The sequence below is a fragment of the Bombina bombina genome, chromosome 4, assembly GCF_027579735.1.
Source record: "Bombina bombina isolate aBomBom1 chromosome 4, aBomBom1.pri, whole genome shotgun sequence".
Taxonomy (NCBI): Eukaryota; Metazoa; Chordata; class Amphibia; order Anura; family Bombinatoridae; genus Bombina; species Bombina bombina.
The window spans coordinates 670583749-670609184 of NC_069502.1; the positions used below are offsets into that span (position 1 = coordinate 670583749).

General features: G+C 39.1%; 1 protein-coding gene across 1 annotated transcript in view; it reads left to right on the forward strand.

The window, feature by feature from the left end:
• Nucleotides 1–25436, forward strand: part of MAN1A1 (mannosidase alpha class 1A member 1) — a 692509-nt gene that overhangs the window by 654042 nt on the left and 13031 nt on the right. The window contains exon 10 of the mRNA XM_053710788.1: nucleotides 979–1151. Within this exon, the coding sequence (XP_053566763.1) occupies nucleotides 979–1151 (173 nt within the window). The remainder of the gene's footprint in view (nucleotides 1–978; nucleotides 1152–25436) is intronic.

Sequence of the window (25436 nt, forward strand, 5' to 3'; positions counted from 1 at the left end):
TAGCAATTAATGAATTTCTTTCGGATAGAGAATGTCACAGGGGAGAGTGAAGTTAACAGGGGAGCTTCTGATACTGACATAGTCTCATTTTGCAGCGCATACTAATTAAACTGAAATATTTTAACTACAATTTAGCTTGCATTTGCTTATAGTTTAGTAAGCATTTTCTTACAGTTAAATAAGTGTATTGTGAATTTTGAGGAAATGTCCCCTGCATACAGCTGGTGAGTGAGATAAATCAGTGAAAAGGTGTAAAATGCCTATTCTGCCCAGGGAAGTCCCCTGTCCGTCCCACTTTCTAAAACTATCAGGCTTATTCCACATAGAACAAATACAAAGTGCAATGTTATTTGTAAAAAGAAACACAGAGATATAAAAAAGTATGATCCTGATATGTTAAAGTTACAAATAATCCTTCAAAACATAGCCAAATTTTGGGAAATCACTAATTGTTTGTTTTCATTTTGTTTCCCTACCACCTCTATTGATAGTCCATTCAATAGATCAGCTAACTTTTCTATAAAGAAGTGCTTTAGTAATTTACTACTGAACCTATGTTCCCAACATAAGACCGTGACTGGCATTATTCAAATTAAGCTCATAAAGCCTTTCTTGTAAGTTATTTTTAAGTCTATTTACTATTTTTTAGTAGTAACAGATTAGTTTATTTAAATCATTGACCCCAGATCAGATATTTATAGAGAACATCTTTTATTTTACGTCAATAGCTGTTGCTTCTGATGTTCTCTTCCGTGTGCAATGTGCTTTATGTAATGCAGAACTGCTCACAATGGTAATATAGGGGATAGTACCTGTTACTACCATACCTATGCAGCAGCAAGACTGTTACATGTATAAGAGAGTTCTTGTCCATTCAGAGTGCAAAAAAATGGTAAACCAATGTTTTTGGTTGCTCTAAAAACTCTGGGTTATATGTTGTTATGCTACTCAACTGACCTAATTTATTTGCTTTTTTAGCTATGAAATTGGGACCAGAAGCCTTTAGGTTTGATGGAGGTGTTGAAGCAATAGCAACAAGACAAAATGAAAAGTACTATATCCTGCGACCAGAGGTTATTGAAACATACATGTATATGTGGAGATTCACACATGACCCAAAATACAGACAGTGGGGCTGGGAAGCAGTACAGGTAATGTGTTATTATGTGGTATGTACTTAATTGTACATTTGTGTATGTGTCTGTAATTGTGTATCATTAATTTAGACCTTCTATTGAATTCTCAAATGCTTATAGTTTTGAGTCATAATTACCACATTTGTGTACATCTGGTATTTGTGCTGTAAAATAGTTTTCCTCTTTGTTTCCAGTGACTTGTTATACCAGCCTATAAATTGTATGGGGAATTGCTCCTTTTATGTGTATTTTTGTATATGAAAATGTTTTCTGCTAATTGAAACCTTAAAACAATCAAATGGGCTGAGCTTTCAGGAAGCACAGATCTCATTGTTTTATTATCTATGTATATCTACACAAAGTCACCCTAAGCTCTCTCTGTTTTAAAGTGAGACCAATATTTCTTTCATGTAATTAGCAAGAGTCCATGAGCTAGTGACGTATGGGATATACATTCCTACCAGGAGGGGCAAAGTTTCCCAAACCTTAAAATGCCTATAAATACACCCCTCACCACACCCACAATTCAGTTTTACAAACTTTGCCTCCTATGGAGGTGGTGAAGTAAGTTTGTGCTAGATTCTACGTTGATATGCGCTCCGCAGCAAGTTGGAGCCCGGTTTTCCTCTCAGCGTGCAGTGAATGTCAGAGGGATGTGAGGAGAGTATTGCCTATTTGAATGCAATGATCTCCTTCTACGGGGTCTATTTCATAGGTTCTCTGTTATCGGTCGTAGAGATTCATCTCTTACCTCCCTTTTCAGATCGACGATATACTCTTATATATATATACCATTACCTCTGCTGATTTTCGTTTCAGTACTGGTTTGGCTTTCTACTACATGTAGATGAGTGTCCTGGGGTAAGTAAATCTTATTTTCTGTGACACTCTAAGCTATGGTTGGGCACTTTTATATAAAGTTCTAAATATATGTATTCAAACATTTATTTGCCTTGACTCAGGATGTTCAACATTCCTTATTTTCAGACAGTCAGTTTCATACTTGGGATAAATGCATTTGTTTCAATCATTTTTTTCTTACCTTAAAAAATTTGACTTTTTTCCCCGTGGGCTGTTAGGCTCGCGGGGGCTGAAAATGCTTCATTTTATTGCGTCATTCTTGGCGCAGACTTTTTTGGCGCAAAATTTTTTTTCTGTTTCCGGCGTCATACGTGTCGCCGGAAGTTGCGTCATTTTTTGACGTTTTTTTGCGTCAAAAGTGTCGGCGTTCCGGATGTGGCGTCATTTTTGGTGCTAAAAGCATTTAGGCGCCAAATAATGTGGGCGTCTTTTTTTGGCGCTAAAAAATATGGGCGTCATTTTTGTCTCCACATTATTTAAGTCTCATTATTAATTGCTTCTGGTTGCTAGAAGCTTGTTCACTGGCATTTTTTTCCCATTCCTGAAACTGTCATTTAAGGAATTTGATCAATTTTGCTTTATATGTTGTTTTTTCTTTTACATATTGCAAGATGTTCCACGTTGCAACTGAGTCAGAAGATACTTCAGGAAAATCGCTGCCCAGTGCTGAAGCTACCAAGCTAAGTGTATCTGCTATAAACTTTTGGTATCTGTTTCTCCAGCTGTTGTTTGTATTGCATGTCATGACAAACTTATTAATGCAGATAAAATTTCCTTTAGTACTGTTACATTACCTGTTGCTGTTCCGTCAACATCTAATTTTCAGAGTGTTCCTGATAATATAAGAGATTTTATTTTTTAAATCCATTAAGAAGGCTATGTCTGTTATTTCTCCTTCTAGTATACATACAAGTCTTTTAAAACTTCTCTTTTTTGCAGATGAATTTTTAAATGAACATCATCATTCTGATACTGATAATGGTTCTTCTGGTTCAGAGGTTTCTGTCTCAGAGGTTGATGCTGATAAATCTTTGTATTTGTTCAAGATGGAATTTATTCGTTCTTTACTTAAAGAAGTATTAATTGCATTAGAAATAGAGGATTCTGGTCCTCTTGATACTAAATCTAAACGTTTAAATAAGGTTTTTAAATCTCCTGTAGTTATTCCAGAAGTATTTTCTCTCCCTGATGCTATTTCTGAAGTAATTTCCAGGGAATGGAATAATTTGGGTAATTCATTTACTCCTTCTAAACGTTTAAGCAATTATATCCTGTGCCATCTGACAGATTAGAGTTTTGGGACAAAATCTCTAAGGTTAATGGGGCTGTCTCTACTCCTGCTAAACGTACTACAGATAGTACTTCATTTAAGGATCCTTTAGATAAGAAAATTGTATACTTTCTAAGAAAAGCTTACTTATGTTCAGGTAATCTTCTTAGACCTGCTATATTTTTAGCGGATGTTGCTGCAGCTTCAACTTTTTGGTTAGAAGCTTTAGCGCAACAAATAACAGATCATAATTTTATAGCATTATTATTATTCTATAACATGCTAATAATTTTATTTGTGATACCATCTTTTGATATCATTAGAGTTGATGTCAGGTATATGTCTCTAGCTATTTTAGCTAGAAAAGCTTTATGGCTTAAAACTTGCTTTCCCTTTCTTTCCAGGGTAATAAATTATTCGATTTTCAGTTGGATTCTATTTTCTCAACTGTTACTGGAGGGAAGGGAACTTTTTTACCAAAGGATAAAAAATCTAAGGTAAATTTAGGTCTAATAATCATTTTCGTTCCTTTCCTCACAACAAGGAACAAAAGCCTGGTCCTTCATCCTCAGGAGCGGTATCAGTTTGGAAACCTTTTCCAGTTTGGAATATATCCAAGCCTTATAGAAACCTATAGCCAGCTCCTAAATACCCATGAAGGTGCGGCCCTCATTCCAGCTCAGATGGTATGGGGCAGTTTATGTTTTCTTCAAGAAAATTTGGATCAATTCCGTTCACAATCTCTGGTTTCAGATCATTGTTTCAGAAAGGTACAGAATTGGCTTCAAGTTAAGGCCTCCTGCAAAGAGATTTTTTTCTTTCCCGTGTCCCAGTAAACACAGCAAAGGCTCAGCATTTCTGAAATGTGTTTCAGATCTAGAATTGGCTGGAGTAATTATGCCAGTTCCAGTTCTGGAACAGGGGCTGGGGTTTTTATTCTATCTCTTCATTGTACCAAAGAAGGTTAATTCCTTCAGACCAGTTCCGGATCTATCTATATTGAATCGTTATGTAAGGATACCAACATTCAAGATGGTAACTGTAGGACTATCCTTCCTTTTGTTTAGCAAGGGCATTATATGTCTACAATAGATTTACAGGATGTATATCTGCATATTCCGATTCATCCAGATCACTTTTAGTTTCTGAGATTCTCTTTTTAGACAAGCATTACCAGTTTTTGTGCTCTACCGTTTGGCCTAGCGTCAGCTCCAAGAATTTTTTTCAAAGGTTCTCGGTGCCCTTCTGTCTAATCAGAGAACAGGGTTTTGGTATTTCCTTATTTGGACGATATCTTGGTACTTGCTCAGTCTTCACATTTTCGCAGAATCTCATACAAATCGACTTGTGTTGTTTCTTCAAGATCATGGTTGGAGGATCAATTTTCCATTCAGTTCATTGTTTCCTCAGACAAGGGTAACCTTTTTAGGTTTCCAGATAGATTCAGTGTCTATGACTCTGTCCTTGTCAGATAAGAGAAATTTAACATTGATATCAGCTTGTCAAAACCTTCAGTCACAATCATTCCCTTTGGTAGCCTTATGCATGGAAATTTTAGGTCTTAGGACTGCCGCATCGGATGCGATCTCCTTTGCTCCTTTTCACATGCGACCTCTTCAGCTCTGTATGCTGAACCAGTGGTGCAGGGATTACACAAAGATATCTCAATTAATATCTTTAAACCGATTATACGACACTCTCTGACATGGTGGACAGTTCACCATCGTTTAGTTCAGGGGGCTTCTTTGTTCTTCCGACCTGGACTATAATCTCAACAGATGCAAGTCTTACAGGTTGGGGAGCTGTGTGGGGGTCTCTGACGGCACAAGGGGTTTGGGAATCTCAGGAGGTGAGATTACCGATCAATATTTTGAACTCCGTGCAATTTTCAGAGCTCTTCAGTCTTGGCCTCTTCTGAAGAGAGAGTTGTTCATTTGTTTTCAGATAGACAATGTCACAGCTGTGGCATACATCAATCATCAAGGAGGGACTCACAGTCCTCTGGCTATGAAAGAAGTATCTTGAATTTTGGTTTGGGTGGAATCCAGCTCCTGTCTAATCTCTGAGGTTCATATCCCAGGTATAGACAATTGGGAAGCGGATTATCTCAGTCGCCAAACGTTGCATCCGGGCGAATGGTCTCTTCACCCAGAGGTATTTCTTCAGATTGTTCAAATGTGGGAACTCCCAGAAATAGATCTGATGGCTTCTCATCTAAACAAGAAACTTCCCTGGTATCTGTCCAGATCCCGGGATCCTCGGGCGGAAGCAGTGGATACATTATCACTTCCTTGGAAGTATCGGCCTGCCTATATCTTTCTGCCTCTAGTTCTTCTTCCAAGAGTATTCTCCAAGATTCTAAAGGAATGCTCGTTTATCCTGCTCGTAGCTCCAGCATGGCCTCACAGGTTTTGGTATGCAGATCTTGTCCGGATGGCCTCTTGCCAGCTGTGGACTCTTCGGTTAAGACCAGACTTTCTGTCGCAAGGTCCTTTTTTCCATCAGGATCTCAAATCCTTAAATTTTAAGGTATGGAGTTTGAACGCTTGATTCTTGGTCAAAGAAGGTTTCTCTGACTCTGTGATTATTACTATGTGACAGGCTCGTAAATCTGTATCTAGAGAGATATATTATATAGTCTGGAAGACTTTCTCATCATTTTTTCTTGGCATTCTTTTTGAATACCGAGAATTTTTCAGTTTCTTCAGGATGGTTTAGATAAAGGTTTGTCCGCAAGTTCCTTGAAAGGATAAATCTCTGCTCTTTCTGTTCTTTTTTCACAGAAGGATTGCTAATCTTCCTGATATTTCATTGTTTTGTACAAGCTTTGGTTCGTATAAAACCTGTCATTAAGTCAATTTCTCCTCCTTGGAGTTTGAATTTGATTCTGGGGGCTTTTCAAGCTCCTCCTTTTGAACCCATGCATTCTTTGATCGTTATATTACTTTCTTGGAAAGTTTTGTTTCTTTTGGCCATCTCTTCTGCCAGAAGAGTCTCTGAATTGTCTGCTCTTTCTTGTGAGTCTCCTTTTCTGATTTTTCATCAGGATGAGGCGGTGCTGCGAACTACTTTTTAATTTTTTACCTAAGGTTGTGAATTCTAACAACCTTAGTAGAGAAATTGTGGTTCCTTCATTATGTCCTAATCCTATGAATTCTAAGGAGAAATCATTGCATTCTTTGGATGCTGTTAGAGCTTTGTATTATTATGTTTAAGCTACTAAGTCTTTCCGAAAGACTTCTAGTCTATTTGTCATCTTTTCCGGTTCTAGAAAAGGCCAGAAAGCTTCTGCCATTTCTTTGGCATCTTGGTTGAAATCTTTATTTCATCATGCCTATGTCGAGTCGGGTAAAATTCTGCCTCGAAGGATTACAGTTCATTCTACTAGGTAAGTTTCTACTTCCTGGGCGTTTAGGAATGAAGCTTCGATTGATCAGATTTGCAAAGCAGCAACTTGGTCCTCTTTGCATACTTTTTCTAAATTCTACCATTTTGATGTCTTTTCTTCTTCTGAAGCAGTTTTTGGTAGAAAAGTACTTCAGGCAGTGGTTTCAGTTTGAATCTTCTGCTTATGTTTTTCATTAAACTTTATTTTGGGTGTGGATTATTTTCAGCAGGAATTGGCTGTCTTTATTTTATCCCTCCCTCTCTAGTGACTCTTGTGTGGAAAGATCCACATCTTGGGTAGTCATTATCCCATACGTCACTAGCTCATGGACTCTTGCTAATTACATGAAAGAAAACATAATTTATGTAAGAACTTACCTGATAAATTCATTTCTTTCATATTAGCAAGAGTCCATGAGGCCCGCCCTTTTTTGTGGTGGTTATGATTTTTTTGTATAAAGCACAATTATTCCAATTCCTTATTTTATATGCTTTCGCACTTTTTTCTTATCACCCCACTTCTTGGCTATTCGTTAAACTGAATTGTGGGTGTGGTGAGGGGTGTATTTATAGGCATTTTAAGGTTTGGGAAACTTTGCCCCTCCTGGTAGGAATGTATATCCCATACGTCACTAGCTCATGGACTCTTGCTAATATGAAAGAAATGAATTTATCAGGTAAGTTCTTACATAAATTATGTTTTTAGCACCATGTGATTAAAAATTCCCCACCATGGAAATAAATCACACAAAATCTTTGGGATTATATTTAGACCTTATATTATAATGTATAAGTCGGTCCTTCACATACAGAACCCAGCATAGTAAGATAAACCTCTCTCAAGGCAAATATGTTTTTTGAAAATTCTTTCAGGGACCTCGCTGTACTGCCGAGACTTCCTAGTGCAGAACCCTTAGAGAGAATAATGGAAAATTAGCATTTTAGTACCTCTCTGTCCCAAGTTTCTTCTGCAAGGTTTTGTTAACATAGATTTTCTTTAACCAGTATACTACTTAAAGGGACAGAAAACCCCAAATTTTTCTTTCATGATTTTGATAGAACATACAATTTTAAACAACTTTCCAATTTATTTCTATTATCAAATTTGCTTCATTCTCTTATTATCTTTTGCTGAAGGAACAGCTTTGCCATACTGGCAGCTAGATGAACACATCTGGTTAGCCAATCACAAGAGACAAATGTGTGCATGCACCAATCAGAAGATAGCTCCTGCTAGTGTAGGATATGTGCATATTCTTTTTCAACACGGGATACAAAGAGAACGAAGCACATTTGAAAATATAAGTGAATATAAAAGTGTCTTAAAATTACATGCTCTATCTGAATCATGCAAGTTTAATTTTGACTTTATTTACTCCTATTATCAATTTTTCTTCATTCTCTTGCTATCTTTATTTTTTTAAAAAATGTAATGTTAGTAGCCAGCCCATTTTTGGTTCAGAACCTGGGTAGAGCTTGCTGATTGGTGGCTACATTTAGCCACCAATCAGCAAGCGCTACCCAGGTTATGAACCAAAAATGGGCCGACTCTTAAAGGAATTGTCTAGTCAAAATTAAACTTTCATGATTCAGATAGAGCATGCAATTTTAAGCAACTTTCTAATTTACTCATATTATCAAATTTTCTTTGTTCTCTTGGTATCTTATTTGGAATGTAAGCATAGGAGCCGGCCCATTTTTGGTTCAGCATCTGGGGAGCGCTTGCTGATGGGTTGGCTACATTTAGACACCAATCGGAAAGCGCTAGCCAGGTACTGAACCAAAAATGGGCCGGCTCATATGCTTAGATTCTTGCTTTTTCAAATAAAGATAACAAGAGAATGAAGAAAATGTTATAATAGGAGTAAATTAGAAAGTTGCTCAAAATTGCATCCTTTATCTGAATCATGAAGGTTTAATTTTGACTAGACTATTCCTTTAAGCTTACATTCCTGATTTTTGAAAGAAAGATATCAAGACAATGAAGAAAAATTGATATGAGTAAATGAGAAAGTTGTTTAAATTTGCTTGCTCTATCTGAATCATGAAAGAAGAAAATTGGGTTTAGTATCCCTTTAAGAAGACCATCTTAGCTGTTAGACGGATTGCATAATTCCCCTACTTATAGGGACAGTCTAATTTAAATTGTATTGTTTAAAAAGATAGATAATCCATTTATTACCCATTTCCCAGTTTTGCATAACCAACACTTTTATATTAATATATTTTTTACCTCTGTGGTTACCTTGTATCTAAGCCTCTGTAGACTCCCCCCCTTATCTCAGTGCTTTTTACACCCTTGCATTTTAGCCAATTAGTGCTGGTTCCTGTGTAACTCCACAGGAGTGAGCACAATGCTATCTATATGGCACACACATACTAGCACTGTCTGACTGTGGAAAGCTATTAAAATGCCTAGCCTGCAGGGGCTTAGAAACAGGCAGATAGAGGTTATAAAGTATATTAATATAACGTTGGTTATGCAAAACTGGGGAATGGGCAGTAGAGGCGTTATCTATCTTTTTAAACAATAAAAAAAAAGTAGATTGTCCCTATAAATGACTAATGTAATTCTCTCAAGGAACACCTATCAGCTAACGTCAGCATACAAGACACCTCTCATAATAAAGAAGAGATTATTGCAAATGAGCGGTCTCCTGACCTTCCGTATAACAAGTGAAGGATTTGTAAATGGAAATATGTGCACATATATGGTTCCCTTAACTCTAATAGAGACCCCAGCACCCTCACTATCTTATCTCTAAAACAGGACAAGTGGCCCTTTCTTAAGAATAGAGTCTTCTCTTTCTGTTGAAGGGCTGAACAATAAGGTAATGTCTAGATAGTAGTATGGCAGTGGCAATCACCTGATTTAAATATATTGTATAAAATTACAAGGAGTAGGGCCGGGCTGGGAATAAAAATCATCCCTGGAAAAATATAAAGACCCTATTTTCCGTTGAGTCGGTAGAATCCACATACCCCATTTTTCTTAAAGGGGATTGCTGGGATTTCCCAATATTTTTTAGAATTTAATTATATTACTTTGTATTAAATAAAAATGTCAGATTAATGTTATATAGCAACCCTACTTCCCAATAGCATCCATTAATCACCCCTTTAAGTTGCAACTTTTCAGCCCCAGCTGATGCAGCACACCGGGAAATCCCCTGGTATCCTGGTAGGCCAATCCCAGCCAAGGAGAGGGGTTAGATGCACCCTAACTTAAAAGGCCATAATAATAAAAGAAATGCAGGCTCTAATTAGTGAAAGGATGTAATTTTAACACCTGCGATGTATCAATTTTATGTTTAACTATGTGTTTAATCTCTTTGTGGTTTAAAGTACTGATCTGGAGCCCACAGAGCACTGCTGGTGCTGAGCAGAAACTAATGGTCTCCCAATCAATGCTCGGCTCCCAAATGGTACTTTAACTGTGTTTGTGCAGGGGTTAAACACATAGTTGCAGGGTCGACAGTGGGGAACAAAATCACTTGTTCCAACAAATGACATGTCATTTTTTCACTATAATTGACAATATATATTGGGATATAATTCCACTCTTTTTAAACAAGACATCCCTTAAGCAAGTGTCTCTTCCTCCACCATTACAAGGTAGTTGTCATAGCAACAGTGATTTGTGGTCATCATACACTGATGAGATGGCTTTGTGACCCCTCAATAGAAAGAGAAGACCCTCTGTTTTGTTTATGGGGCAAGAGAAGATATCTGAACAAGCTGCTTTTCACCCAACCCCCATCAGCCACCAACCCTAGTGCCGCAGACGATCACATTTGTTCCATAATGCTTTCTAAACATAGACCCTTTGCAAAAAAGGGGGTCCCATCTTTAAATGTTTTTTTTATCACCTTATATCAAGAGACGTGTGATACCGATAACAATCACCTGGCAGCAAACACTACAAACATTATGTATCTTCTTTATCCTGCATCTTCTAGGTTATGGTTTTTATAGATGTTAACACATCTGAGAGAAGTGGATTTAATGAAGGTGATATTTTTATAGTTTATGGAAGACCTATAGGATGACTTCAAAGTATAACTTTTTCTGGGTTATATGTTTTTGTCATTTGCAAGTTGTCAAAATTAGTTGTCATTTCTCTCTTCAAATCTTAAAGGGATATTAAACCCATTTTTTTTTCTTTCATAATTCAGATAGAGCATGCAATTATAAAAACCTTTCTAATTTACTCCTATTGTCAAATTTTCTTCGTTCTCTTGGTATCTTTATTTGAAAAGCAGCTTGGAAGCCAACTATTTTTTGTTCTGCACCTGGGTAGCGCTTCCTGATTGGTGGCTGAATGTAGCCATCAATCAGCAATCGCTACCCAGGGTGCTGAACCAAAAATGGGCTGGCTCCTAAGCTTAACTTCCTGCTTTTTAAAATTAAGATAGCAAGAGAACAAAGAAAAATTGATAATAGGAGTAAATTAGAAAATTGCTTAAAATTATATGCTCTAACTGAATCATGAAAGAAAAAAAAATGGGTTTAGTATCTTTTTAATTTGAAATAGTTTTCTGGTATTCAAGAGAATATTTATATTAAAGCTTTCATTTGTTTGTATTTAAAATGCATTCCTTTTCAAAATACTTAAAGGGACAGTATTTTGTAAAATTGATTTTCTCTTGATTTATTTCCAATTACTTGTTTTACCAGCTGCAGAGTATATAATTTATGATAAATTGATTTTTAAGGTTTATTTGTGTATATAAAATTGCTGGTTTGGTGCTTTGGAACCACAGCCTATTGAAATGGGGTTGATCTTGCAGGTTAAATGAGAGCTCATTATGTTATTAATTTGTCTACACACACTTGCTTCCTTATCTTAAATCGGTTTGTAAACCGAAGCCCAGTACTTAGAGATAACAAAGGAATGTTATTTCATTAGGTATCTCTTCTACAACCCACTGGGAGTGTAATTTCTTCTGCTGACTGTGTGTTTACATTGCCTGGCTAAACCTTCAGTATAGGTGGGGAATACCACAGGCTAAATCAGCTATTTTAAATGCTGAAATAAGGGTAAACTAGCTACTTGTAAACCATCTAATACACTCCAGCAGGTAAAATGGAACATTGGGAACAAATTAAAGGAAATATTTTTTTTGGCTAAACTGTCCCTTTAATAACTAAGAGACCAGCTAGAATTTAAACAAAAGCCTAATGAACAGTAAATTGCACACTCTGAAAACTGATATTTGCATATTGTTGAAAGCTTACATTCAAATATGAGCCATATTTGTATTGTAAAAAAGTGTTTATATGATTTGAATACAGGATTTGAATACAGGATGCTAACACAGCCTGAGCCAGAGACAATATGTACTGAGCCTCTGGGGCTATAGTTCTAGTATATGTAAGTCAATATAAAAGGAATTGTTTGCTATATTTTAACTTGGCCTTTGTTCAATTCAGTCTGTATATAGTTTATGAAAATTGTGTGCAGTGCATTACTCCCACTACAGGGGTCACTGTGGCATGTCATATTGCTCACAGTATTTTCTCCAACATAGGTGTGTCCGGTCCACTGCGTCATCCTTACTTGTGGGATATTCTCTTCCCCAACAGGAAATGGCAAAGAGCCCAGCAAAGCTGGTCACATGATCCCTCCTAGGCTCCGCCTACCCCAGTCATTCTCTTTGCCGTTGTACAGGCAACATCTCCACGGAGATGGCTTAGAGTTTTTTAGTGTTTAACTGTAGTTTTTATTATTCAATCAAGAGTTTGTTATTTTAAAATAGTGCTGGTATGTACTATTTACTCAGAAACAGAAAAGAGATGAAGATTTCTGTTTGTATGAGGAAAATGATTTTAGCAACCGTTACTAAAATCCATGGCTGTTCCACACAGGACTGTTGAGAGGAATTAACTTCAGTTGGGGGAACAGTGAGCAGTCTCTTGCTGCTTGAGGTATGACACATTCTAACAAGACGATGTAATGCTGGAAGCTGTCATTTTCCCTATGGGATCCGGTAAGCCATGTTTATTAAGATTGTAAATAAGGGCTTCACAAGGGCTTATTAAGACTGTAGACTTTTTCTGGGCTAAATCGATTCATTATTAACACATATTTAGCCTTGAGGAATCATTTAATCTGGGTATTTTGATAAGTTTATATCGGCAGGCACTTTTTTAGACACCTTTCTCTTTAGGGGCTTTCACAAATCATAGGCAGAGCCTCATTTTCGCGCCGGTGTTGCGCACTTGTTTTTGAGAGGCATGACATGCAGTCGCATGTGTGAGGAGCTCTGATACATAGAAAAGACTTTCTGAAGGCGTCATTTGGTATCGTATTCCCCTTTGGGCTTGGTTGGGTCTCAGCAAAGCAGACACCAGGGACTGTAAAGGGGTTAAAGTTAAAAACGGCTCCGGTTCCGTTATTTTAAGGGTTAAAGCTTCCAAATTTGGGGTGCAATACTTTTAAGGCTTTAAGACACTGTGGTGAAATTTTGGTGAATTTTGAGCAATTCCTTCATATTTTTTCGCAATTGCAGTAATAAAGTGTGTTCAGTTTAAAATTTAAAGTGACAGTAACGGTTTTATTTTAAAACGTTTTTTGTACTTTGTTATCAAGTTTATGCCTGTTTAACATGTCTGAACTACCAGATAGACTGTGTTCTGAATGTGGGGAAGCCAGAGTTCCTTCTCATTTAAATAAATGTGATTTATGTGACAATGACAATGATGCCCAAGATGATTCCTCAAGTGAGGGGAGTAAGCATGGTACTGCATCATTCCCTCCTTCGTCTACACGAGTCTTGCCCACTCAGGAGGCCCCTAGTACATCTAGCGCGCCAATACTCCTTACTATGCAACAATTAACGGCTGTAATGGATAATTCTGTCAAAAACATTTTAGCCAAAATGCACACTTATCAGCGTAAGCGCGACTGCTCTGTTTTAGATACTGAAGAGCATGACGACGCTGATAATAATGGTTCTGAAGGGCCCCTAAACCAGTCTGATGGGGCCAGGGAGGTTTTGTCTGAGGGAGAAATTACTGATTCAGGGAACATTTCTCAACAAGCTGAACCTGATGTGATTACGTTTAAATTTAAGTTGGTACATCTCCGCATTCTGCTTAAGGAGGTATTATCCACTCTGGAGGATTGTGACAAGTTGGTCATCCCAGAGAAACTATGTAAAATGGACAAGTTCCTAGAGGTCCCGGGGCTCCCAGAAGCTTTTCCTATACCCAAGCGGGTGGCGGACATTGTAAATAAAGAATGGGAAAGGCCCGGTATTCCTTTCGTCCCTCCCCCCATATTTAAAAAATTGTTTCCTATGGTCGACCCCAGAAAGGACTTATGGCAGACAGTCCCCAAGGTCGAGGGAGCGGTTTCCACTTTAAACAAACGCACCACTATACCCATAGAAGATAGTTGTGCTTTCAAAGATCCTATGGATAAAAAATTAGAAGGTTTACTTAAAAAGATGTTTGTTCAGCAGGGTTACCTTCTACAACCAATTTCATGCATTGTCCCTGTCACTGCAGCCGCGTGTTTCTGGTCCGATGAGCTGGTAAAGGCGGTCGATAGTGATTCTCCTCCTTATGAGGAGATTATGGACAGAATCAATGCTCTCAAATTGGCTAATTCTTTCACCCTAGACGCCACTTTGCAATTGGCTAGGTTAGCGGCTAAGAATTCTGGGTTTGCTATTGTGGCGCGCAGAGCGCTTTGGTTGAAATCTTGGTCAGCTGATGCGTCTTCCAAGAACAAGCTACTTAACATTCCTTTCAAGGGGAAAACGCTGTTTGGCCCTGACTTGAAAGAGATTATCTCTGATATCACTGGGGGTAAGGGCCATGCCCTTCCTCAGGATCGGCCTTTCAAGGCCAAAAATAAACCTAATTTTCGTCCCTTTCGTAGAAACGGACCAGCCCAAAGTGCTACGTCCTCTAAGCAAGAGGGTAATACTTCTCAAGCCAAGCCAGCTTGGAGACCAATGCAAGGCTGGAACAAGGGAAAGCAGGCCAAGAAACCTGCCACTGCTACCAAGACAGCATGAAATGTTGGCCCCCGATCCGGGACCGGATCTGGTGGGGGGCAGACTCTCTCTCTTCGCTCGGGCTTGGGCAAGAGATGTTCTGGATCCTTGGGCGCTAGAAATAGTCTCCCAAGGTTATCTTCTGGAATTCAAGGGGCTTCCCCCAAGGGGGAGGTTCCACAGGTCTCAGTTGTCTTCAGACCACATAAAAAGACAGGCATTCTTACGTTGTGTAGAAGACCTGTTAAAAATGGGAGTGATTCATCCTGTTCCATTAGGAGAACAAGGGATGGGGTTCTACTCCAATCTGTTCATAGTTCCCAAAAAAGAGGGAACGTTCAGACCAATCTTAGATCTCAAGATCTTAAACAAGTTTCTCAAGGTTCCATCGTTCAAAATGGAAACCATTCGAACAATTCTTCCTTCCATCCAGGAAGGTCAATTCATGACCACGGTGGATTTAAAGGATGCGTATCTACATATTCCTATCCACAAGGAACATCATCGGTTCCTAAGGTTCGCATTCCTGGACAAGCATTACCAGTTCGTGGCGCTTCCTTTCGGATTAGCCACTGCTCCAAGGATTTTCACAAAGGTACTAGGGTCCCTTCTAGCTGTGCTAAGACCAAGGGGCATTGCTGTAGTACCTTACTTGGACGACATTCTGATTCAAGCGTCGTCCCTTCCTCAAGCAAAGGCTCACACGGACATTGTCCTGGCCTTTCTCAGATCTCACGGATGGAAAGTGAACGTGGAAAAGAGTTCTCTATCTCCGTCAACAAGGGTTCCCTTCTTGGGGACAATAATAGACTCCTTAGAAATGAGGATTTTTCTGACAGAGGCCAGAAAAACAAAACTTCTAGACTCTTGTCGGATACTTCATTCCGTTCCTCTTCCTTCCATAGCGCAGTGCATGGAAGTGATAGGTTTGATGGTAGCGGCAATGGACATAGTTCCTTTTGCGCGCATTCATCTAAGACCATTACAACTGTGCATGCTCAGTCAGTGGAATGGGGACTATACAAACTTGTCTCCGAGGATACAAGTAAATCAGAGGACCAGAGACTCACTCCGTTGGTGGCTGTCCCTGGACAACCTGTCACAAGGGATGACCTTCCGCAGACCAGAGTGGGTCATTGTCACGACCGACGCCAGTCTGATGGGCTGGGGCGCGGTCTGGGGATCCCTGAAAGCTCAGGGTCTTTGGTCTCGGGAAGAATCTCTTCTACCGATAAATATTCTGGAACTGAGAGCGATATTCAATGCTCTCAAGGCTTGGCCTCAGCTAGCGAGGGCCAAGTTCATACGGTAGACAACATGACAACTGTTGCGTACATCAACCATCAGGGGGGAACAAGGAGTTCCCTGGCGATGGAAGAAGTGACCAAAATCATTCTATGGGCGGAGTCTCACTCCTGCCACCTGTCTGCTATCCACATCCCAGGAGTGGAAAATTGGGAAGCGGATTTTCTGAGTCGTCAGACATTGCATCCGGGGGAGTGGGAACTCCATCCGGAAATCTTTGCCCAAGTCACTCAACTGTGGGGCATTCCAGACATGGATCTGATGGCCTCTCGTCAGAACTTCAAAGTTCCTTGCTACGGGTCCAGATCCAGGGATCCCAAGGCGGCTCTAGTGGATGCACTAGTAGCACCTTGGACCTTCAAACTAGCTTATGTATTCCCGCCGTTTCCTCTCATCCCCAGGCTGGTAGCCAGGATCAATCAGGAAAGGGCGTCGGTGATCTTGATAGCTCCTGCGTGGCCACGCAGGACTTGGTATGCAGATCTGGTGAATATGTCATCGGCTCCACCATGGAAGCTACCTTTGAGACGAGACCTTCTTGTTCAAGGTCCGTTCGAACATCCGAATCTGGTCTCACTCCAGCTGACTGCTTGGAGATTGGACGCTTGATCTTATCGAAGCGAGGGTTCTCAGATTCTGTTATCGATACTCTTGTTCAGGCCAGAAAGCCTGTAACTAGAAAGATTTACCACAAAATTTGGAAAAAATATATCTGTTGGTGTGAATCTAAAGGATTCCCTTGGGACAAGGTTAAGATTCCTAAGATTCTATCCTTCCTTCAAGAAGGATTGGAAAAAGGATTATCTGCAAGTTCCCTGAAGGGACAGATTTCTGCCTTGTCTGTGTTACTTCACAAAAAGCTGGCAGCTGTGCCAGATGTTCAAGCCTTTGTTCAGGCTCTGGTTAGAATCAAGCCTGTTTACAAACCTTTGACTCCTCCTTGGAGTCTCAACTTAGTTCTTTCAGTTCTTCAGGGGGTTCCGTTTGAACCCTTACATTCCGTTGATATTAAGTTATTATCTTGGAAAGTTTTGTTTTTGGTTGCAATTTCTTCTGCTAGAAGAGTTTCAGAATTATCTGCTCTGCAGTGTTCTCCTCCTTATCTGGTGTTCCATGCAGATAAGGTGGTTTTACGTACTAAACCTGGTTTTCTTCCAAAAGTTGTTTCTAACAAAAACATTAACCAGGAGATTATCGTACCTTCTCTGTGTCCGAAACCAGTTTCGAAGAAGGAACGTTTGTTGCACAATTTGGATGTTGTTCGCGCTCTAAAATTCTATTTAGATGCTACAAAGGATTTTAGACAAACATCTTCCTTGTTTGTTGTTTATTCCGGTAAAAGGAGAGGTCAAAAAGCAACTTCTACCTCTCTCTCTTTTTGGATTAAAAGCATCATCAGATTGGCTTACGAGACTGCCGGACGGCAGCCTCCCGAAAGAATCACAGCTCATTCCACTAGGGCTGTGGCTTCCACATGGGCCTTCAAGAACGAGGCTTCTGTTGATCAGATATGTAGGGCAGCGACTTGGTCTTCACTGCACACTTTTACCAAATTTTACAAGTTTGATACTTTTGCTTCTTCTGAGGCTATTTTTGGGAGAAAGGTTTTGCAAGCCGTGGTGCCTTCCATCTAGGTGACCTGATTTGCTCCCTCCCATCATCCGTGTCCTAAAGCTTTGGTATTGGTTCCCACAAGTAAGGATGACGCCGTGGACCGGACACACCTATGTTGGAGAAAACAGAATTTATGTTTACCTGATAAATTACTTTCTCCAACGGTGTGTCCGGTCCACGGCCCACCCTGGTTTTTTAATCAGGTCTGATAATTTATTTTCTTTAACTACAGTCACCACGGTTTCATATGGTTTCTCCTATGCAAATATTCCTCCTTAACGTCGGTCGAATGACTGGGGTAGGCGGAGCCTAGGAGGGATCATGTGACCAGCTTTGCTGGGCTCTTTGCCATTTCCTGTTGGGGAAGAGAATATCCCACAAGTAAGGATGACGCCGTGGACCGGACACACCGTTGGAGAAAGTAATTTATCAGGTAAACATAAATTCTGTTTTTTTTTTTATGTCGTTTCTGTGGTTTTCTGTTACACTGACGTATAGCAGTGTAAGGTCAGGTGGTGTCCGGTAAGGGAAAGCCATGAGATTTACTAGGGCATTTCTGGGTCTATAAACCTCTTGCTCACTATCACTGTTGCAGAAAAAAGATAAAATGTACTATTTACCTAAAAAAAAATAACATGTGTATAGCCATCAATCAACAGTTAGATCCCAGAAGTGCACTGCTATTGCTGAGGATATGTGCATATCCTTTTTTAACTAAGGTGCCCAAAAGAACAAAGTAAATTTGAAAATGGCATGCTCTATCTGAATTGTGAAAGTTTAATTTAAACTTTACTATCCCTTTAAGCAATCAGAATAGCTGAATTAAAATTGTTTTGGGGAGGTTTTGGGTGGGCGGAGCTATTCAAATCATACATGCTGCAAAGTATCCCTGTACATTTTTTTTAAATGTTGGCAACTATGATTATAGATGGTTTAATTGATATTGTTCATTTGTTACATTCATATTTTTTATGGAAAAAATAGCTAAAGCATTCTGTATAGTTAGTTTATAGTTTGCATAAGCACACTAGACTTATATTGATCTGCCCGATTCCCTAAAATTGTACAGAATAAATTCTCTTAATGGAATCGTAAAGTCAATATTACATTTTCATGATTTAATTAAAGCATGACATTTCAAGACACTTTAGAAATTCACAACTATTATCAAATTTACATACTCAGAATTTTTATTTTTTAAAAAGATAATTCATTTACTCTTTACTACCGATTGCCCAGTTTTGCATAACCAACATGGTTCTATTAATATACTTTCATGTAATTGGCAAGAGTCCATGAGCTAGTGACGTATGGGATATACATTCCTACCAGGAGGGGCAAAGTTTCCCAAACCTCAAAATGCCTATAAATACACCCCTCACCACACCCACAATTCAGTTTTACAAACTTTGGCTCCTATGGAGGTGGTGAAGTAAGTTTGTGCTAAGATTTCTACGTTGATATGCGCTTCTCAGCATTTTGAAGCCCGTTTCCTCTCAGAGTACAGTGAATGTCAAAGGGATGTGAAGGGAGTATCACCTATTGAATGCAATGGTTTTCCTCACGGGAGATCTATTTCATAGGTTCTCCATTATCGGTCGTATAGATTAATCTCCTACCTCCTTTTCAGATCGACGATATACTTTCATATACCATTACCTCTACTGATAACTGTTTCAGTACTGGTTTGGCTATCTGCTATATGTGGATGGGTGTCTTTCGGTAATTATGTTTTTATTACTTAAGACACCTCAGCTATGGTTTTGCACTTTATGCATTAATATAAAGTTCTAAATATATGTATTGTACTTATATTTGCCATGAGTCAGGTTCATGTATTTCCTTTTTTGCAGACTGTCAGTTTCATATTTGGGGAAAATAAACATATTAAGAAATATTTTTCTTACCTGGGGTTTAGTCTTTTTTTTTTTTTCTACATTTTTGTTTGCAAATTATGGGCATAATTAGGCCCGTGGGTGCGCCAAATGCTAGACTTTATTGCGTCATTCTCGGTGCGAGAATTCTACTTATTTATTTAAAATGAAGTATTTTCATTCTTTGTTTAAAGAAGTGTTAATTACTTTGGCTATTAAGGAAACTAGTCCTCTTCATATTAGAACTAGTAAATTCTGTTTTTTAAAACCTCCTGTGGTTACTCAAGAGGTTTTTTTCCTGTTCCTGATGCTATTTCTGATATGATTTCTAAGGAACGGAATAAGCCGGGTACTTCTTTTATTCCTTCTCCAAGGTTTAACAAATTGTATCCTTTACCAGCAATTTTTATAGAGTTTGGGGAAAAGATCACCAAAGTTGATGGGGCTATTTCTACTCTTGCTGTACGTACCTCTATTCCTATGGAAGATAGTACTTAAGTTCCTTTTAGATAGGAAACTTGAATCTTATCTAAGGAAAACTTATTTATATTCAGGTCATCTTCTTTGGTGGATGTTGCAGCTGCATCAACATTTTTGTTGGAGAATTTAGCGCAACAAGAATTGGATTCTGATTTATCTAGCATTGTTTGCTTACTGCAACATGCTAATCATTTCTGTTGCCATTTTTTTATATCATCATGATTGATGTTAGACCTATTTCTTTAGCTATTTTTAGCTAGAAGAGCTTTGTGGCTTAAATCTTGGAATGCTAATATGACTTCTAAGTCTAGATTGCTATCTCTTCTTTCCAAGGTAATAAGAGACCTAAGTGTAAATCTAAAGCTTCTAACCGTTTTCGTTCGTTTTGTCAAATAAGGAACAAAAACCTAATCCTTCCCTCAAGGAATCTGTTTCCAATTGGAAATTTTCATCAAATCGGAATAAATCCAAGCCATTTAAGAAACCAAAGCCAGCCCCTAAATCCGCATGAAGGTGCGGCCCTCATTCCAGCTCAGCTGGTAATGGGCAGATTAAGTTTTTTTCAAGGATGTTTGGATAAATTCTGTTCAAAATCAATGGTTTCAGAGTATTGTTTCTCAGGGGTATCGAATAGGATTCTGAGTAAGACCTCCTGTGAGAAGATTTTTTTTCTCTCATGCATCCCAGCAAATCCAGTAAAGGCTCAGGCTTTCCGGAAGTGTGTTTCAGACCTGGAGTTTCAGGAGTAATCATGCCAATTCTTTTTCAGGAACACAGGGTCTGGGGTTTTATTCAAATCTATTCATTGTCCCAAAGAAGGAAAATTCATTCAGACCAGTTCTGGATCTGAAAATATTGAATAGTTATGTAAGAGTACCAACTTTCAAATGGTGACTTTAAGGACTATTCTGCCTTTTGTTCAGCAAGGACATTTTATGTCTACAATAGACTTGCAGGATGTATACCTTAATATTCCGATTCATTCAGGTCATTTTCAGTTCCTGAGATTCTCTTTTCTAGACAAGCATTAGCAATTTGTTGCTCTTCCATTTGGCCTAGCAACTGCTCAAAGAATCATTTAAAAGGTTCTAGGTGTCTTACTCTCTGTAATCTGAGAGCGCGGTATTGCGGTGTTTCCTTATTTGGACGATATCTTGGTACTCGCTCAGTCTTTACGTTCTGCAGAATCTCACACGAATCAACTAGTGTTGTTTCTTCTCAAACATGGTTGGAGGATCAATTTACCAAAGAGTTTCTTGATTCCTCAGACAAGGGTCACCTTTTTTTGGCTTCCAGATAGATTCAGTGTCCATGACTTTGTCTCTAACAGACAAGAGACGTTTAAATTGGTTGCAGCCTGTCAGAACCTTCAGTCTCAGTCATTCCATTCAGTGGCTATGTGCATGGAAGTTTTAGGTCTCATGACTGCAGCATCGGACGCGATTCCCTTTGCTCGTTTTCCCATGAGACCTCCCCAGCTTTGTATGCTGAACCAATGATGCAGGGATTATACAAAGATATCACAATTAATATCCTTAAATCCCAATGTTCGATACTCTCTGACTTGGTGGTTAAATCACCAGCGTTTAGTTCAAGGAGCTTCTTTTGTTCATCTAACCTGGACTGTGATCACAACAGATGCAAGTCTTCAGGTTGGGGAGCTGTTTGGGGATCTCTGACAGCACAAGGGGTTTGGAAATCTCAAGAGGTGAGATTACCAATCAATATTTTAGAACTCCGTGCAGTTTTCAGAGTTCTTCAGTTCTGGCCTCTGTTAAGAGAGAATCGTTCATTTGTTTTCAGACAGACAATATCACAACAGTGGCATATGTCAATCATCAGGGTGGGACTCTCAGTCCCCAAGCTATGAAAGAAGTATCTCGGATACTTGCTTGGGCGGAATTCAGCTCCTGTGCATATGCGGTTCATATCCCAGGTGTAGACAATTGGGAGGCGGATTATCTCAGCCGTCAGACTTTACATCCGGGGAGTGGTCTCTCCATCCAGATGTGTTTCTCGGCTTGTTCAGATGTGGGGTCTTCCAGAGATAAATCTGATGGCCTCTCATCTAAACAAGAGACTTCCCAGATACCTGTCCAGGTCCAGGGATTTTCAGGCGGAAGCAGTGGATGCATTGACACTTCCTTGGTGTTATCAACCTGCTTATATTTTCCCGCCTCTAGTTCTCCTTCCAAGAGTGATCTCCTAAATCATCATGAAACAATAGTTTGTGTTGCTGGTGGCTCCAGCATGGCCTCACAGGTTTTGGTATGCGGATCTTGTTCGGATGTCCAGTTGCCAACTTGGCCACTTCCATTAAGGCCGGACTTACTGTCTCATGGTCTGTTTTTCCATCAGGATCTCAAATCATTAAATTTAAAGGTGTGGAAATTGAACGCCTAGTGCTAAGTCATAGAGGTTTCTCTGACTCAGTGATTATTTCTGTTACAAGCTTGTAAATCTGTCTCTAGAAAGATTTATTATCAAGTTTGGAAGACTTACATTTCATGGTGCTCTTCTCATAATTTTTCTTGGCATTCTTTTAGAATTCCTAGAATTTTACAGTTTCTTCAGGATGGTTTGGATAAGATTTTGTCTGCAAGTTCCTTGAAGGGACAAATCTCTGCTCTCTCAAATATCCCATAAGTCACTAGCTCATGGACTCTTGCCAATTACATCAAAGAAAACATCATTTATGTAAGAATTTACAAGATAAATTAATTTCTTTCATATTGGCAAGAGTCCATGTGGCCCACCCTTTTTATGGTGGTTATGATTTTTTTGTATAAAGCACAATTATTTCCAAATTCCTTTGTTGATGCTTTTTACTCCTTTCTTTATCACCCCACTACTTGGCTATTTGTTAAACTGAATTGTGGGTGTGGTGACGGGTGTATTTATAGGCATTTTGAGGTTTGGGAAACTTTTCCCCTCCTGGTAGGAATGTATATCCCATACGTCACTAGCTCATGGACTCTTGCCAATATGAAAGAAATGAATTTATCTTGTAAATTCTTACATAAATTATGTTTTTTACTTCTGTGATTACCTTGTATATTTCAGTTCTTTTGACAGACTTGCATTTCAGCCAATCAGTTCTTACTCATAAATAACTCCATGGGAGTAAACACAATATTATCTGACACACATGAGCTAGCACTGTCAAGCTGTGAAAACTGTCAAAATGCTATGAGATAAGAGGTGGCTCTCAAGGGCTTAGAAATTAGCATATCAGCCTACCTAGGTTTAGCTTTCACCCAAACATAACAAGAGAACAAAGCAAATTTGATTATTAAAGTAAATTGGAAAGTTGTTTAATATTACATGCTGTATCTGAATCATGAAAGTTTCATTTTGACTAGACTGTCCTTTTAATTCTTTTGGTATCCATTGTTGGAAAGCATGTGTACATATTTTTAGCAGCAGTAATGAAATACTGGAATTTAGCTAGTGAATGATAGCTACACACATGTCTCAGATGTGTTCCCCTAGCTTCCAGGAGTGCACAGCTGGAGCAGACTTTTACTATGTTTTTATCACCTTATATCAAGAGAAGTGTGATACCGATAACTATCACCTGGCAGCAAACACTACAAACATTTTGTATCTTCTTTATCCTGCATCTTCTAGTTTATGGTTTTTATAGATGTTAACACATCTCAGAGAAGTGGATTTAAAGTAGATGATATTTTTATAGTTTATGGAAGACCTATAGGATTACTTCAAAGTATAACTTTTTCTGGGTTATATGTTTTTGTCATTTGCAAGTTGTCAAAATTAGTTGTCATTTCTCTCTCAAATCTTAAATACTAAACCCATTTTTTTTTCTTTCTTTCATGATTTAGATAGAGCATGCAGTTTTAAGAAACTTTCTAATTTACACCTATTGTCAAATTTTCTTTGTTCTCTTGGTATCTTTATTTGAAAAGCAGCATGGAAGCCGGACCATTTTTGGTTTTGCACCTGGGTAGCACTTCCTGATTGGTGGCTAAATGTAGCCATCAATCAGCAATCGCTACCCAGGGTGCTGAACCAAAAATGGGCCGGCTTTTAAGTTTAAATTCCTGCTTTTTAAAATTAAGATAGCAAGAGAACAAAGAAAAATTGATAATAGGAGTAAATTAGAAAATTGCTTAAAATTATTTGCTCTAACTGAATCATTAAAGAAAAAGTGAGTACACCCCTAAGTGTAAATGTCCAGATTGGACCCAATTAGCCTTTTTCCCTTCCCGGTGTCATGTGACTTGTTAGTGTTACAAGGTCTCAGGTGTGAATGGGGAGCAGGTGTATTAAATTTGGTGTTATCGCTCTCACACTCTCATATTGGTCACTGGAAGTTCAACATGGTACCTCATGGCAAAAAACTCTCTGAGGATCTGAAAAAAGAATTGTTTCTCTACTTAAAGATGGCATAGGCTATCATAGGCTATAAGAATTTTGTCAAGACCCTGAAACTGAGCTGCAGCAAGGTGGGCAAGACCATACAGCGCCATGGTCGACCAAAGAAGTTGAATGCACGTGCTCGGCATTATATCCAGAGGTTGTCTTTGGGAAATAGACGTATGAGTGCTGCCAGCATTGCTGCAGAGGTTGAAGGGGTGGGGGGTCAGCCTGTCAGTGCTCAGACCATACGCCGCACACTGCATCAAATGGGTCTGCATGGCTGTCGTCACAGAAGGAAGCCTCTTCTAAAGATGATGCACAAGAAAGCCCGCTAACAGTTTGCTGAAGACAAGCAGACTAAGGACATGGATTACTGGAACCATGTCCTGTGGTCCAATGAGACCAAGATAAACTTATTTGGTTCAGATGGTGTCAAGCTTGTGTGGTGGCAACCAGGTAAGGGGTACAAAGACAAGTGTGTCTTGCCTACAGTCAAGCATGGTGGTGGGAGTGTCATGGTCTGGGCCTGTATGAGTGCTGCCGGCACTGGGGAGCTACAATTCATTGAGGGAACATGTACTGTAACATACTGAAGCAGAGCATGATCCCCTCCCTTCGGAGACTGGGCCGCAGGGCAGTATTCTAACATAACAACCCCAAACACACCTCCAAGACAACCACTGCCTTGCTAAAGAAGCTGAGGGTAAAGGTGATGGACTGGCCAAGCATGTCTCCAGACCTAAACCCTATTAAGCATCTGTGGGTCATCCTCAATAGAAAGGTGGGGGCGCAAGGTTTCTAACATCCACCAGCTCTGTGATGTCATCATGGAGGAGTGCAAGAGGACTCCAGTGGCAACCTGTGAAGCTCTGGTGAACTCCATGCCCAAGAGGGTTAATACAGTGCTGGAAAATAATGGTGGCCACACAAAATATTGACAACTTTGGGCCCAATTTGGACATTTCCACTTAGGGGTGTACTCTTGTTGCCAAAGATTTAGACATCAATGGCTGTGTGTTGAGTTATTTTAAGGGGACAGCAAATTTACACTGTTATATAGGCTGTACACTCACTACTTTATAGCAAAGTGTAATTTCTTCAGTGTTGTCACATGAAATGA